This window comes from Sciurus vulgaris (genome assembly GCF_902686455.1).
Source record: "Sciurus vulgaris genome assembly, chromosome: 1".
NCBI lineage: Eukaryota > Metazoa > Chordata > Mammalia > Rodentia > Sciuridae > Sciurus > Sciurus vulgaris.
The window spans coordinates 9,328,950-9,343,259 of record NC_136461.1 but is presented as its reverse complement, the minus strand read 5'-3'; the positions used below and the strand labels follow the sequence as shown (position 1 = coordinate 9,343,259).

Below are 14,310 nucleotides of genomic sequence, written 5' to 3'. Positions count from 1 at the left end.
CTTAGTGGGCATTAGACCTGGTGGACACACAGAGCCTGCTGACAAGGCAGGTGGCCCACCGCCCCACCTCCAACTCACAGGTGTGTGGATGGAGGCCAAGAACCTCTCACCCGCATGGCAGGGTGACCCAGGAACAGCCGACTCACCAGAGGCCGGCGAGCACTTACCCCTGTCCTCCCTAGGACATAGGAAAGTGGGTGAGATCACCACCTCGTACCAACCGGAACTCCTGAGGTCAGTGACCAAGCCGAGGTCACACAGCCAGTAAGGAGCAGAGCAAGGCTTTGACCTGGGCTGGCGCTCCCAAGCCTGGGCTTTGAACCCCGTGCCTCTCACATGGCTGCGGATCTGGGCCGGGGCAAAAGCCGCACAGCTGATCGCCATGTCCTGGGGGCTGGGGACTGAGCCCTGTGGTAATGTCCTAGGTGGCGTGAGGTCAGGAGAGGTCAGCAGGGCAGAGGGAGAAGCAGCATGGAGGGGCAGGAGCGAGTGAGTGGGAAACATTAGCCTTTGGGCCCAGAAAGGCCTGTGTCCACTTCCTGGCAAACATCGACCAGCTGTGTGACTCTGGACAAACTGTTCAACATCTCTGGGCCTCAGATTCTTCATCTGTGAAGTAGCTACCGAGACACCCATGCTGACCAGCTGCCTGGCCCGTGGTGGAGCCCAGGAAGGGGAGCCTCTAAATAGCAGCCCACCCGCAGGCCGATGCTGAGTGGGGTGGCCTGGTGAGTCGCCCACCTGTGCAGAAGCGACGTTGGATCCGCTCTGCCACCTGGAAGCTTGTGAGGACAAGCTGGGGCTATGTGTGGCAGGCAGAGCCGAAAGGTCTTCTATAAATGGACAGTACCTTCGTTTTAATTTCGGGTCACAGGTCACGAAGAAAATGTCTCTTCCCTTTATGAAGCTTTCTAAGGCTCACTACGGACAGTAGTTAGGACTGCTGATCAGGGTCTCCAGGTGTCCCTGCCCTGTCCCCTCCTCCGCCAGGAAGCCCTCTCTGCGGCCCCCTTTTTGCTCTCAAAGCAGCGGCGATGGCCTCTGCAGTCCTGCATCCCCCTGCAGTCACCACCTGAGTCCTGCAGCAAGGTCGTCGTGTCTGCCCAGACTCAGGGGCCAGCCAGAGTCAGCGCTCACCTCGCCAGGAGGTCAGCCTTACCTTTCTAGAGACGCTCTCTCCGGAACAGGTGGTCCTGCATGAAGATGAGTCTGAGGCACGGCTCAGAGGCGATGGTCACTCCGCGTCTGGGAGGACGCTTCCAGACGGCTGGCCTCTGACTCTCTGTGGACGGCCCTGCCCAGGCTGAGTGGGCACCATCCAGCCCACTGAGGGCCCAGATAGGACGGCAGGTGGAGGAAGGAGGAAACCCCCACCCCGATTTTTCCTGCCTTGCCCTCACCTCCTCCGCGGATCTCCAACTGGGCCTCCCACCATGAGCTCATCAGGAGGCACCTCCGGGAAGCTGTCTCCAGACTCCAGCTTGCAGACGGCAGATGGCAGAACCCTGGCTTCTGTAATTTGAGAGCCAACTCCTCAGACGTCTACATCTCCTCTCGGTTCTGCTTCTAGAACTCAAATGCCTCCCGTTCCTCTTTTAGAAGTGCTCAGGTGAACAGGCGGAACTCTGGGTCCTTCCTGCCCTCAGGCCACACAGGAATAGGAGTCAAGTCCATCTGGGGCTCCCTGTCACAGCCTGCTATTGGTCCTTCCCCCGCAAACCCAAGGAAACACTCATGCTCGCTTCCCATCGTGATTCACCTGTCCCCGTCCCCATCTTTAGGGGCCCTGGTCCCTAACTCTGCACTCACACCCACTAGGTCGGCTCAAATGGAAGGGACAGTGCTAGTGAAGGTGTGGCGAGATCGGGATCCTCGGGGTGGAGGCAGGAACGTGAAGGCGCCGGCCACTCTGGGACAGTCAAGAAGGTCCTCAAATCGTTAAATACCGAGTGGCCACGGGACCCACCAGTCCCCGCCTCACCGCATGCCCAGAAAATCCATGTGGGCACAGAGACTTTCCCAAATGCAGCATCAACCTGAACGGCCATCTGGACATAGCCCAGATGCCCACCAAGGGCAGACTGTCAGAGGAAAGCTGTAAATCCATCCTCAGTGGAAGGCCGGGCCACAAAAGGAAGGAGGCGCCAACCCCTGCCACCACCTGGAAACACCATGCCAAGCCAAAGACCAGCCTGCATGGTTCGCTCACATGAAGTGTCTGGAACAGACCACCGGGGACAGGAGGCAGAGTCGTAGTTGGGCACTGGGGAGGGAGGGAGGGACTGCTGGTGGGTGTGGCGTCTGCTTGGGGTGGGGACAGCATTCTAAAATCGCCCGCAGTGGAGGCGGAACGCCTGGAATATGCTCACGCATACGGGTTCGTGCGCTGGAGGGTAAATGGCACAGTACGAGAACTGGACCTCAGACACCGTTGACAGGGCCAGCGTTGGGCACCACAGGCCTTCTGCCCTCAGAGAGATGGCAGGAGGGCAGGGCATCCCCACAGCGCCGCGGGAGCCTGCCCACTCAGGACCAGGGCCCAGGACCAGGACGCACAGAAACCAAACGAGCACACCGGCCTCCGCGCCGTCCCCTCTCCGCTTTTATTGTTGGCTTTCTTCACAGGCAGAGCCAGAGCCACCGTCACGGCCCGGCCCGAAGACCAGGAGACGCCTCGCTTTACCCGAGGCCCCTCGCTGCTGCCCGCTCCTGACAGTCCCGTGCTGAGGGGGCAGCACATCTGCACATGCGAAAACGAGTCTCCCCGAGACCCCAGCCGCACGCCCCCGAGTTCGCCACTGGCTGAAGGCGACTGGAGCTTGGGGTTCACGAGCTCCCTCGAAGCTGGAGGGGAGCCCTCAGGAGCCCAGAGCTGGGGTGCGGTTCACGGTGTGAGCAGTTACGGGACGAAACTGAGTTGTCGTCAGGACCAGGGACAGGCACGCTTTCCAAGCTTGAGAGCGTCAACCGTAGGAGCGCAGAGGATTCCAGTTTACGGAAATTAAAATCCAAAGACGCGCCTCGGCCGGGCGGGAGACAGGAGGAGGACACCGGCCACCGATCACATTTTTCTGCCCGGGGGAGGCTCTCGTGAGACTCCTCCTGGACCACTGCCAGACCCATGCAGCCCGTCCACGGCGTCTTTAAATAACACGTTATAAAACTTTAAAAACAGAGCATTTACAGTCAGGGACATAAATACGTGCTTTTAAAAGTGTCTACATACATATTTACAAAGTTGCAAGATCAACCATAGTAGCCCTGAAAAAGAATCCCTTTACTGTGTGACTTCCCCGCGTCCCCGCTTCCGCTCTGGGCCCGATGCGTCGCTGTGGAACGGAGCTGGGAAGACGACACCCTGGCGGGCTCAGGCACCCTCACCTGGGGTCTGCCCCAAAGGCACAAAACCCAAGAGCCTCACCGAACTGGCTCCAAGTTCCGAGCTCAGTCACCCGTGTCCCCGAGATGTGGACTGTCCACCAGAGAGCAGGGGTCAGCCCCTCAACCCCTGGCAGGCATTTATGGCCTCCGGAAATATCTTTTCCTTCTCCCTGTTTTTCCCCATGTCCAACTTTGCTTTCCTTCGCAGCAGATTTGAGAAGCTCAGATGCTGAGGGTCCCCAACGAGCCAGGCGCGAAGGACCCCGAGATCCCCCTCCCCCATGCACCATCCCCTTGGGCCACAGCCTGTGATTGGGGACAAGGTCTTTCTACTGACACGCCTGCTCTAGGGGTTCCCTGCAAAGACTCAAGAGCAGTGGACCAACTGGCATCTCAAACCTGGACGTGATTCCAGAGCCAGCGTGGGCTGCGTGGCAGGAAGCGGGGTGTCCCGGGGCCCAGTCTTCAGGCTTGGCCCCCCCGTGCGTCTCTATGCTACTGATTCCCAGAGATGCTGTAGGGAGAGTCCGTGGGAGTGGGGGTGGTCCTGAAGGGGACTGGGCCTCCTCCTGAAGGCCTTCCTCAGACAGGACTGATGCTGACCCCCAGGGCCAGACCAAAGTCCCCACCATGGCAAAGGACAACTGGAGAAGCAGGGTCAAGGGGCTCTTGAAAAATTGCATAGTAGGTGAGGCCCCACCTGACGGGGCAGTGGGGCTGCAGAGCCAGGTCCAGGCTGCGGCCAGGGTCCTCCTCGGGGGACCGAGGAGTCAGCCACCGCCTGCTCCCGGGTTCAGGACCTTGGTGGCCACGTGCATCACCGGCACACGCAGCCTTGAGCACACGCTGGCACGCGGGCTCCGCCTCCCGCAGGCCTGGCGGGGCTGGGTCGGCACTCCCTGCAGGCAGACTGCCGGGCCCTTTGGCTTCGCGGTTCCAGGTCACTTCAGGTGCTGGGGAGAGAGAGGAAGAAACACAGTGGCCACAGGCTCAGCACCTGCCCAGGTCCTCACGCACCCTCCTGCTCAGTTTGAAATCACACCGCTTATGAGAGCAGCCCACTCGGACGGGGAAAGCGGCCTGACCGTGCGCAGCCAGCACCCACGAGAAACAGCACGAGCAGCAGCCTGCTGGCCCGGCCCAGGCCACCATTAGGATGACCACGATGCCTCCCTGTCCTCTGAACAGCCGCGGTGGTGAACTCTGCCGCCCCAGAGTGGTTTAGCCACTTTCTAACCGACGCTCAGGATCCTGGGTGCACACCCTTGGCACCTCTGCCCGTGCGCCTGCGAAGGTCCCCAGGCCCAGCTTCACTGCACACAGCGATCTTGGGGATGCGCCCATTGGTCCCCTCGTCCACTGTGATGTGAAACCCGGAGACTTCCAGTTGAGGCCACGGTGTGCGTGGGCAGGCGCTCGGGGAGGGATGCCGCCGGCTGGGGGTGCGCACGGGAGCCAGAGAGATTCCCGTGTGTGCTTACACGTGCGTGTCTCTGCCGGGGAGGCGCTGGAGGGGGCACTGCTGGGCTCAGGTGCCCCCTGCTCAGCCCCGTGGAGCCCAGAGGTGGCCCGTGCAGTGGCACTACTCCTTAAGCTCATTGGGACACTCGCAGCAGCCTCGGGGTGGGGACACACACCATTTTACATGAGAGAAACGGAGGCTCAGGGAGAAAAGGTCAGATTGAAGAGGAGCGGCAGCCTTGGCAGCTGAACCACTCAAGCTCACTCCAGACCCCACGTGTTCTGGTGACTGAGGGACGGCTTTGCCTGCGCACCTCCTTGGCAGCAGGTACACTCAGCGCTCGCGTGGCTCACAGGGCCTGGCTCAGAGGGCCTGGCTCACAGGACCGGGCTCACAGGGCTCGGTGAGCACTTGACATGTGGGGCCCTGGGTGGAAGATAGCCCGGAACTGGGCTGGGCCAGGTTCGGGGGGACAGGCCTCTCACCCAGTGGACCTGGTCACCATTACTGCTGACTACCACTGTTACTAGTATTTCTACTGCTAGTAATAATGTAACAATCCAATAATAGCAGCAGCGCTGGTTTTCAGAAGCCAGAACTTTCTGAAGTGCTCCTCAGGCACCGTTTAGCGCCATCCTTGTGACGTGCCCACGAGCCGGGTGTGACCAGCCACTTACAGGCGGGAGGACTGAAGCAGAGCCAGGCGCCCCTGGGAGTGCGGCTGATAAGCCCGGAGCAGACTCAGCTCCAGAAGCCACACCTCTAGCCCAGGTCAACACCAGCTCCCCAGACCTGTCGGTGGCGTTGGGAAGAGCTGCCTGGGGGAGAGGGTGCCCTCACGGACGCTGCCCACGGAGGCTGCTTACGCCGTGGACCGGCCCATCCCTGCCCTGCTGGAGGAGTGGGGAGGAAAGAAAGTAGACGGGGCCAGCCCAGAGCGGTCTGCCTTCCCCTGCAGAGAACATGGAAAGGATGAACCCGCCCAGGACGGTCTGTCCCTGTCCCTGCCCTGGCCTGGGGACAGCCTAACTCATAAGCTCTGGCAAACGTGGCCTACGGAACGGTCACCATCCCAAGACTGCAGTGGCCTGCTCTGTTTAGGAAGCCAGGCCAGGTGACCTGGATCTCCCGGGCTGCCAAGAACACCTGCTTCGGGCGGAAGGCTAGCTCTAGGCCATGGACGAGGGGGCTCGGCCGGCAGCCACCACAGGGAGAAGGGCTCAGCCTGGCCCGGCCTTCAAAGTTCCAAAGGCCCTGAACAAGCCCCAGCCTCCTCTCTCAGGGCTTCAATTTTTCCATCTGTGAAATGGGGGAGGAGAGAGTTTACCTCTGGGGCCTCCGTTTCAACCCTGCCTCAGAGGACTCCAGTTCAGGGTCACGTCCCCTTCCGGGGGGCAGCTGGGGACAGGAAGACGGGCTCGGTTCTGGGGAAGGCGATTGTATTTTCAGTCTCTCCCCTGCCTCCCGAGGAATAAGGCCAAGCCCAGGCTCTCCAACTGCTGCACAGGGGAGCGGGGTGGGGGACAGGCAGAGGCAGGAAGGGGGTTGTCCCTGGTCCAACGCCAAATCCCCACTGCACGGTTCCGCAATCTTTGTCTGGAACGACAGTTCTCATCCCGAGTGCCCTGGCTGGTGGTCCAGCCCCTGGCAGCGTCAAGCGGGCACCTCTGAACCCCAGCGTGTCCCAGACCAGGCTCTGTGATGCTGCCCGCAAGGACAGTGGCTCCAGTGGGGCTGCCACCAAGCCTGCTCGTGGGCACTGGCAGGCCTAGACGCCCCAGTGGGAAGTCCAGCTTCCCTGTTCTTGTCATCAGAAAACTGAGAATGACTCTAGGTTTTTACCTTCAGAAAAACCTACAAAGAGACTATTTTGTTCAAAATAAACCTCAATTTTGTATTTTATGGATTAGTATTGTTTTGATTTTCAAATACATTGTGGGAATAAGAACTTCATGATCTTTTTTCAGCTTAAAGCCTCTGAAGGTATCAACTGCGTACTGAGTATAAGTACGATTCTTTTTAAATCATCATTACTACCACTATTACCACAGCTCACACTTACCCAGTGCTGACTGTGGGCCAGGCACTGTGCTAAATGCTCTGCACACATCTGACACTTAAAATTGTTACAATCATTTTATGAAGTAGGTTTTGTTGCAGACCCCATTTTACAGATGTGGAAACTGAGACTCAGAGATCAAGTGCAATGGGCAGAGCTGGGGTTCGAACCCTGGGGTCCAGGATCTATGCTCTTGGCCACTAAATGCCCTCCTGCAGGAAGGACCCATGCCTGGCTCACAGGCACTTCGTAAGTCCTCCCACCCACCCACCGAGACCCACGCCAATCCCTGGGCCCCAAACCCACTTGGATGTTGCCGGGGCTGCCGGGGCCCGTCTCCTACCTGTCAGGGAGCAGGCGAAGAGCCTACTCTTTGAAGAAGGGTCCCTGGAACTGGGCTGCAGCAGGGGCCTTGACCTTCCCACACTGCCTGGTGACGTAGGGCGCTGTGGGTGGAGGGCATCGGGACGCCAGGCGGAGGCTGTAGCTGCATGGAAGAGACAACACAGACGGTCACCTGACAGCGCTGGAGGCTGGGGAGGCTTGAGCTGCCAGGTCCAGCAGGATGGCCCTTCCTGGACACCTGGAGGCCAGGTACCCAGCTTCAGCCAACGGGACACGAGCTTTGACGCTCGGCGTACGCCTTGCCACGTTCGATCCACCACATTCTCTCCCCGTGGAGATCACAGAAGCCCAAGTGAGAGGAGGTATCCATCGCCCTGTCCCGAGAGACCACAGAGGGAGGTGGGTCCTGGTAGCCCCAGTGGACATGCAGCAGCCTCCGTGAGCTCTCGCCGAGTTGAGGAGACAGCTGTGTGTCCCTCTGATTCTGGTCCCACACCTGCCTGCTGTCCTTCCCTCCTGCTGGGCCTCAGCATCCACAGCCAGGAAGCAGCCAGGGAGGCAAGTCCACACTGCACGGGGAGGAGGGCGGGCCCCCTCGCTGCCGCGAACCCCATACTCAACATCCACCCTGCGCCTCAAGGTGCCAAACACATCCGTTGGGTCTGTGGGTCTGCGGATGGAACTTCCCAACAGAGCCGTGGACCCAGGGGCCTTTGACATGCTTTGGTCCTTTTTAATGATAACCTACTAAATGGGACTTGTCTTTTCAGAAAAACTTTTTAAAACTTTATTTAAAATATAGAGAGCCCAGACTATAATCCCTCCCCTTCCTGCACCCAGCTAACTTGTACACATCTTCCAGCTCCACCTCCTCCAGGAAGCCTTCCTTCTTTAGCTCCTGGGTGTGGAGTGCCCCTCTCACCGGCACCCATTACGCTGACCTGCGATTGCAGAATAAGGGGCTGCCTTCCTTGAGCACTAGGGTCCCAGGGTCAGCTCAGCACAACAGAAACAGACGCTGGGGTCATGAGGACTAGAGGGCCTCACTGCACACCCAGAGCTGTGCCTTCCACACCACAACGCTCTTCCCCTCAGCCAGACGACGCAACCAGCACTGTCTCCACAGCAAGGAGCAGGGCTCCAGCCCAAGCAGCAGGTCAGGAGCGGTGGGAGGCCAGGTGGGTAGCCAGGAAGGGCAAGCACTTGAGGACCTCAGCTGCGCCAGGTGCCAGGCCAGAGCCGGCCTGCCGGCGTCAGGCTCCGAGGTGGCGGACGGCAGGGTTCATGCCAGCGGCTCACACCAGGGAGCACACTTGGCGGTGTCTGGAGACGTTCTGGGCTGTCACGACTTAGGTGCTGATACTGGCACATGAGGGGTGGGTCACATCTGAATTTCCATCATTACTACTCTTGACCTTTGACGTAGTCAGGAAGTAAAATAAGGGTTGCCTGAACACAAGCACTGCTCTACTGTGACAACCGACCGGATGACCGAGACAGCTGCTAGCGACGGACAGGCAGGGAGCCGACACAGCGCGCATACACCGGATAAAGCGGTGACCGGTGTCCTGTCCTGGGCGGGATGGAGCACAGCCAGCATGAGATCTTATCACACTCCTCAACATTGCATGCGATTTGAAAACACGAATTATTTCTGGACCTTTCCTCTTAATATTTTTAGACCGTGGTTGGCAAGGATAACTGAAGCCACAGAAAATGAAACTGAGGATAAAGGGGATTACTGCCAAAGTGGACAAGGCAGCCCTCAAGAAATATCTGTTAAAATAACCGAGAAGCCTTGGACAACAGAGGAACATTCCTCTCCTCACAGGCCTGGCTCCCAATCCAGGTCAGCGTTGCCCCTGCCTGAATTCCTCCCCATACTGGGCATTCGAGGCCTGTGGTCAGCTCAACCAACTTGCCTGAGTGAGAATCTGGGAAGAGGCTGAGGCCCAGTGCTCAGCACAGCCTACGGGGCTCCCCAAAACCACAGGGGGCCTGAGGGCACCTCTACAGCCAGTGAGCACAGATACCCAAGCAGGACATGCCTCCTCGGCCAGGAGACACCAGAGGAGACAGTCTGCGGAGTCTGCTCGCAGATGTGGACAGCGTAACAGTCCAGGCACCAGGAGGTCTCCCCCCGATGCAGGACCAGCAGCAGCCACAGATGCGCAAGTCCCAAGTGGTCAGCTTCCAGCCTCTCCCGGTTCCCACCCTCGTGCATCCATTAAACACTCAAACGCTGGCTGCATCAGACCGAGCCCGCAGCACCTCCTCCACCCTCTTGGCTCCTGCAGCCGCGGCAACCACAGCCGTTCCCACTAGGGGGCGCGCCTTCTCCCCGGCCCAGGCGTGCACCTGGGGCAGCACTGAAGGTCTGGGCAAGGCCCCAGAAGGGCTCTCTCCACTCCCGGGCATCCGCTGGCCTCCTGGAGCACACCGCCAGCTGGCGTTCGCCCGGCCCCCGGCCTTTCTGTTTGCTCCCTAATCTCCCAGCAGAGAGGACTGGGAAGCGTCCAGGTCCACCGCATGGATGAGGAAGACCCACGTGGGAAGACCCACTTTCTTTGGGGAGCAGAGCCCAGGCCTTTCAGCTCCAAGGGCCACAACAGTGGGGGGTCAAAAGATCACCACCTCCGTGTTTCCCATTGGGACTGGCTTCACATTCCATGCTGCGCGGCCTCCGAAGGCACGGCACTCTGGGCTCCAGGTCTCCATCTGCAAATCGGGATACCCGTCCTAGAGTTCTGGGGCCATCAGACGTCGAGGACGCTCAGCGCAGCACTTGCTGGCAGAGTCTTGGCGGTGGCGGCTGGGGGTGAGCTCCAAGGCTCCTGTCACTGACTGAGACCCAGGGTAAGTCGCTCCAGGCCTCTTGGCCTCCTAACCTGTTTCAGCCTCTGTGAAGTGGAGGCCGCTGCTGCCAGACAACTGACTCGGAGCCCGGCCCAGGGAAGCAGGACGTCGAGAGTGCAGCCTGCCGGGAAGAGTTCAGCACACGTGAGCGTGACGAGTGCGGAGCGGGGAGCGGGGGGCGTCGGACGGCGCCTGCCTCTGAGGCGGGGCTGCTGGGCTGAGGCGTTTGTGCTGGGCACAGGCTCGGCCCCTGACCAGCGGGCCTCTCCTGCGGCTGTCCGCCGGGCATCCGTCTAGTGGGACTATGTGGCCCTGAAGTGGGGCTCTTCTCACCCCTTCTCAACAAGTGGCGTCCCCGAGCGCGTCAATCGACGCCCAGCACTTTCCTTCTCATCCCGCTGCCTCTAGGGACCATGGGCTCACAGAGACCCCACCTCGCTGGCAACGGGGGCTCCAGCGGAGCGGGTGTGCACGAGGCCTCCCTGAGGCCACCTGAAGCTATCCACCCGAAGCTATCCAGATCGTACCCCACACCCACGCCACTGTCCCCACAGCCACCAGCCAGCTTGACCATGGCTTGAGCATCCTCCATGGGGACCATGGCAACAGCCGCTTCCTGGGTCTCTCTACTCCCTCTCTTCCTCCCTGAATCCATTCTTCCCCAAACAGCCTTCGGAAAGACCACTGGACATGACAGGGACACTGGAGGCCTTGCGCTGCAGTCAGAACCCCGTGCGCCCTGCCCGCTGCCCACCCCCTTGCCCTGGGCTGCTCTCCTGGTCTCAGACCCTGCGCCTGGCTTGTCCCTGCCCTTCCCCTGCCTCCTTTCCGGGGCCTCTCCTGTCTCCCGAGCATGACCGCTTGTTGGCTCCAGCACTTGCCCTCCTTTTTGACGTTCCCTCTGGATCTTTCCCTCACAGCAGTTCCCCTGCCTGGTACTTCCTCCCTGCCAGTCTCCACCTCCAAAAGAGAGCACCTGCGGGCAGGGGCCGGGTCCTGCTCAGGGCTGAGCCCGGTGCTGGCAGACCCAGCGCAGGTGTGAAGAGGGAGGCGTGAGCGGGGTGGGAGCCAGTGCCAGGGAGGAGGGCGGCCAGATGAGGGAATGGAGAGCCAGAGTCCTGACACGGTCAGCAAGATGCCCCTCACTGGGGCCCTGGAGGGAAACGGCACAGGCTTCTTCCTAGGCGAGGCCTGCCACCCAGGTGAGCAGAAGCCGCATCTCAGGTGTGAGGACCCCCGGTGCTCCAGCCCTGCCCCAGGTACAAGGGGCTGCTGCCGTGTGTATTTCCTGCCACCCCGACACTTGACACGGTCTGTTGGAATAAAGGACTCAACACTTGACACGGTTCTGCCGATCGTCCTCCCTCTTGGGGGCCCTGGGCGTGGCATGTCTCCATGTGCGGTTGCTTTTTAATATTAGCAATCAATATATCATTAGAAACTTATTGGAAAAACAATGGGAAGGTTTTACTGTTTGGGGACACAAATTAGTGCACAATAAAAATTTAGCAGTCATACACACATAAAATAGATAAAAATAAACAACTGTAGCTGTGCTCAAGTTTAAAGGAGCCTGTGATTACTTTAGTATAATAATAGATGGATAAAGAGGCATTCCTCTGAGCTTGGATGCGGGGTTTAGCCTTTGTTGCTTTCCTAGTTTTATTAGTTGGTTCTAGAGATACTTTATATAATAAAAACATTTAGGTTAGTCATAAATATAATTTGTACTTTTCCTATGTTTAGTCTAATTCTTTGAGAATCAGAATGAGATTGTAGTCCGCCATTGTATGAATTAAAATAGACTAAATATTAATTATAAGTTGATTTCTTTGCCCTTTGATAATAGTAAAACTTTTCACTGTTAAACACTGGAGTTCATGGTGGGGGGTGGTTTCTCAGAAAATCTAGTAATCTGTTCTGAAGGTTGAAGGCTGGCAGGTCATGGTGCCCTCTGTTTAGCTGGGAGACAAGGTTGTTCTCATCTAGCTGGGAAATAAGGCCGTTTGGGTCTGGACTGTCAGAGAGAATGTGTACTTTGAAAAGAAGCATAGATCGTACTTTTGAAGGTTTTTTTTGTTTTAAACTAACCAATAATGATATAATCATTACTAAAGAAAAATATCTATAAAAAGACTGGCGGAAAAATAAAGACAGACTCAGCCTCAGAACACTTGGTGTCACTGTGTGCTGTTTCTCCACCGTGCCGACGCCGCCCATCCACCGAGGACCCCCGACCCCTGCTAGGGCTGGACCCCGGAAGGATGCCCGTCAGGGATTCAGGCAGCCCCCTGCTGGCTACGCTGACCAGTTACCACAGTGAGCTGCCATTCAAAGCTCCTGAACCTTCGCCACCCAGAGAACAGTCAGAACTCGCTCGACGTGACCGACGGATTCTGCAAACTCTGACAGAGACTCTGCCCACAGGCACTGTGACCAGCGCCTCGGGCCGCAGGGCCAGCCGGAGCCCTTCGCTGCACACCCAAGTCCATGGCCAACTAGAAGCAGCAAGAGGAATGGGAGAGGAAGAGGCGCTCTCAGATGGAGGCCATCCTAGAGTCTGCAGCAGTGACGCCAGACGCATCCCGAAGGGGAGAGGGAGGTGACCTGCAAGTGCTGGGCCACGCACGCGCCAGGTCTGCCCGGTTCTGTGTCCTCGACTTTGTCCGTGAGGGAGGGAGGGGACAGGCTTTAGAGAGGCTGGATTTAGGGCTGAAGGCTGGCGTCATCCCACATTCACAGCTGAGTCCTAGCCTCCGGTGTCACATCTGGGAGGGAAGCAGGCTATGACAAGGCCAGAAGGGGGACCTTACAAGGGGATTAGTGCCCTTATAAGAAGGACCTCTCCCGTCTCCCTGAGAAAAAGCCGGAGAGGGCACGGCGAGGAGACGGCCATCTGCACGTCAGGAAGAGCCTCACCAGGCCTGGACGCTCCGGTCCCGCTTCTCAGACTCACAGCCTCTGCACCGTGAGGAAGATGATTTGTCACGGAAGCACCCAGTCCATGGCACCTTGTCACGGTGGCTCATGCTGACCGAGAAGACCGACCTGTCTGAGGTCCCAGAGCTCCTCCTTGTAGGATCCGATCCAGGCGTGGGCTCAGCACAAGGCCCTCCCTCGACCACCCCAGGCACAGCCTCCTGCAGGCCGTGCCTGCTGCCAGGCTCTCAGCTCGGACGCACCTCGCAGGCGCCATTGACATGCTGACCCTGGAAAGCCCCTTCAATTCAGATCCTGACCCGACCTGGTGACGTACAAACCCCGCTCCTTTTCTTGGTGAAAGACACTCTGTTCAGCCAGAGCCCTTGGAGCAAATTTGTCCCTCCTCTCTCTCCTACTAGATCCTACAAGGGGCCACTCCACCTGCTAGGCCTTCACAAGCCAGCTCCACTGGCCGCCTTCAGGGCCCGTCCTCGCTGGACCTGTCACTCCCACCTGTTCCACAGAAGCGTGACCTTCTCCACCTCAAAGGGCAACCCTGCCGCAGCTCTCAGGACAGGTCCAAGCGAGCCACACGCAGGGCCCGGCTGCCACTGAGCTCCCAGCACCTCACAGCTCATGGCTCCAGTTAACCTGGGCGGGACCTCTTCCCAGGGACACTCAGCCCTGGCTGCTTCTGAGACCTGCTGGGGAGGAACGGGCAGCACAGCCGGTCACGACACCAGAGTCTCTGGGGTGGCTGGGCAGCGTCTCCAAGCTCCCCGAGGAGTCCAGGGTGCAGCCCCTGCTCTGGGGCCAGGTCCCTAGCGTAGCACGTTCCCTCACGGCAGTCTGTCGCCATGACTGTGGAGGAATCGGTGCCCCCAGGAGACCGTGTGGTCCGGGAGGAAGAACCTGATCACCTCCAGCTCGTCACCGTGACCAAGGGCCAGCGCGCGAACAGCAGCCCCTCCGGCGCAGACTCCACCCTCTCCCCACAGTGCGGGCCCCGACCCCAAGAAATCCACACTCGGTGTACGGCGGGGGCCGAGTGGACCGACTGGGCTCCCACTGTCCCTCCGTGACAGCCAGCGAAACCTGGGCCACTTAGGACCCTCAACCAGAGCACCGAGACTGAGTTGAACGAGACCAGCCGCAACTGGAAAGCAGGAGACCGTGTTTGACCACCTGTCCGACGGGGTGGTGGAAGCTTCTAAGAGGGGGGTGGGGGCCCCAGCTCAGCTCGCCTCGTCTCTGAGCGGGGCGTCCGCTCACCCGACAGAGTCAA

The 14,310-nt window shown here is 59.2% G+C and overlaps 1 protein-coding gene across 7 annotated transcripts in view; it reads right to left on the bottom strand.

Moving 5' to 3' along the window:
• Positions 1 to 3,865: 3,865 nt before the first annotated feature.
• PRDM2 (PR/SET domain 2) overlaps positions 3,866 to 14,310 on the bottom strand; it is a 111,449-nt gene continuing 101,004 nt past the window's right edge. For 3 of the 7 annotated variants that reach the window (XM_079142721.1, XM_079142722.1, XM_079142719.1), the window contains 2 exons: positions 7,246 to 7,389; positions 4,269 to 4,334 (listed from right to left, as the gene is read on the bottom strand). In XM_079142721.1, the coding sequence (XP_078998847.1) occupies positions 7,269 to 7,389 (121 nt within the window). In that variant the 3' untranslated portion in view covers positions 4,269 to 4,334; positions 7,246 to 7,268. Of the gene's footprint in view, positions 4,335 to 7,245; positions 7,390 to 14,310 lie in introns of all 7 variants that reach the window. The other 4 variants (XM_079142726.1, XM_079142728.1, XM_079142720.1 and 1 more) reach the window with 3 other exon arrangements.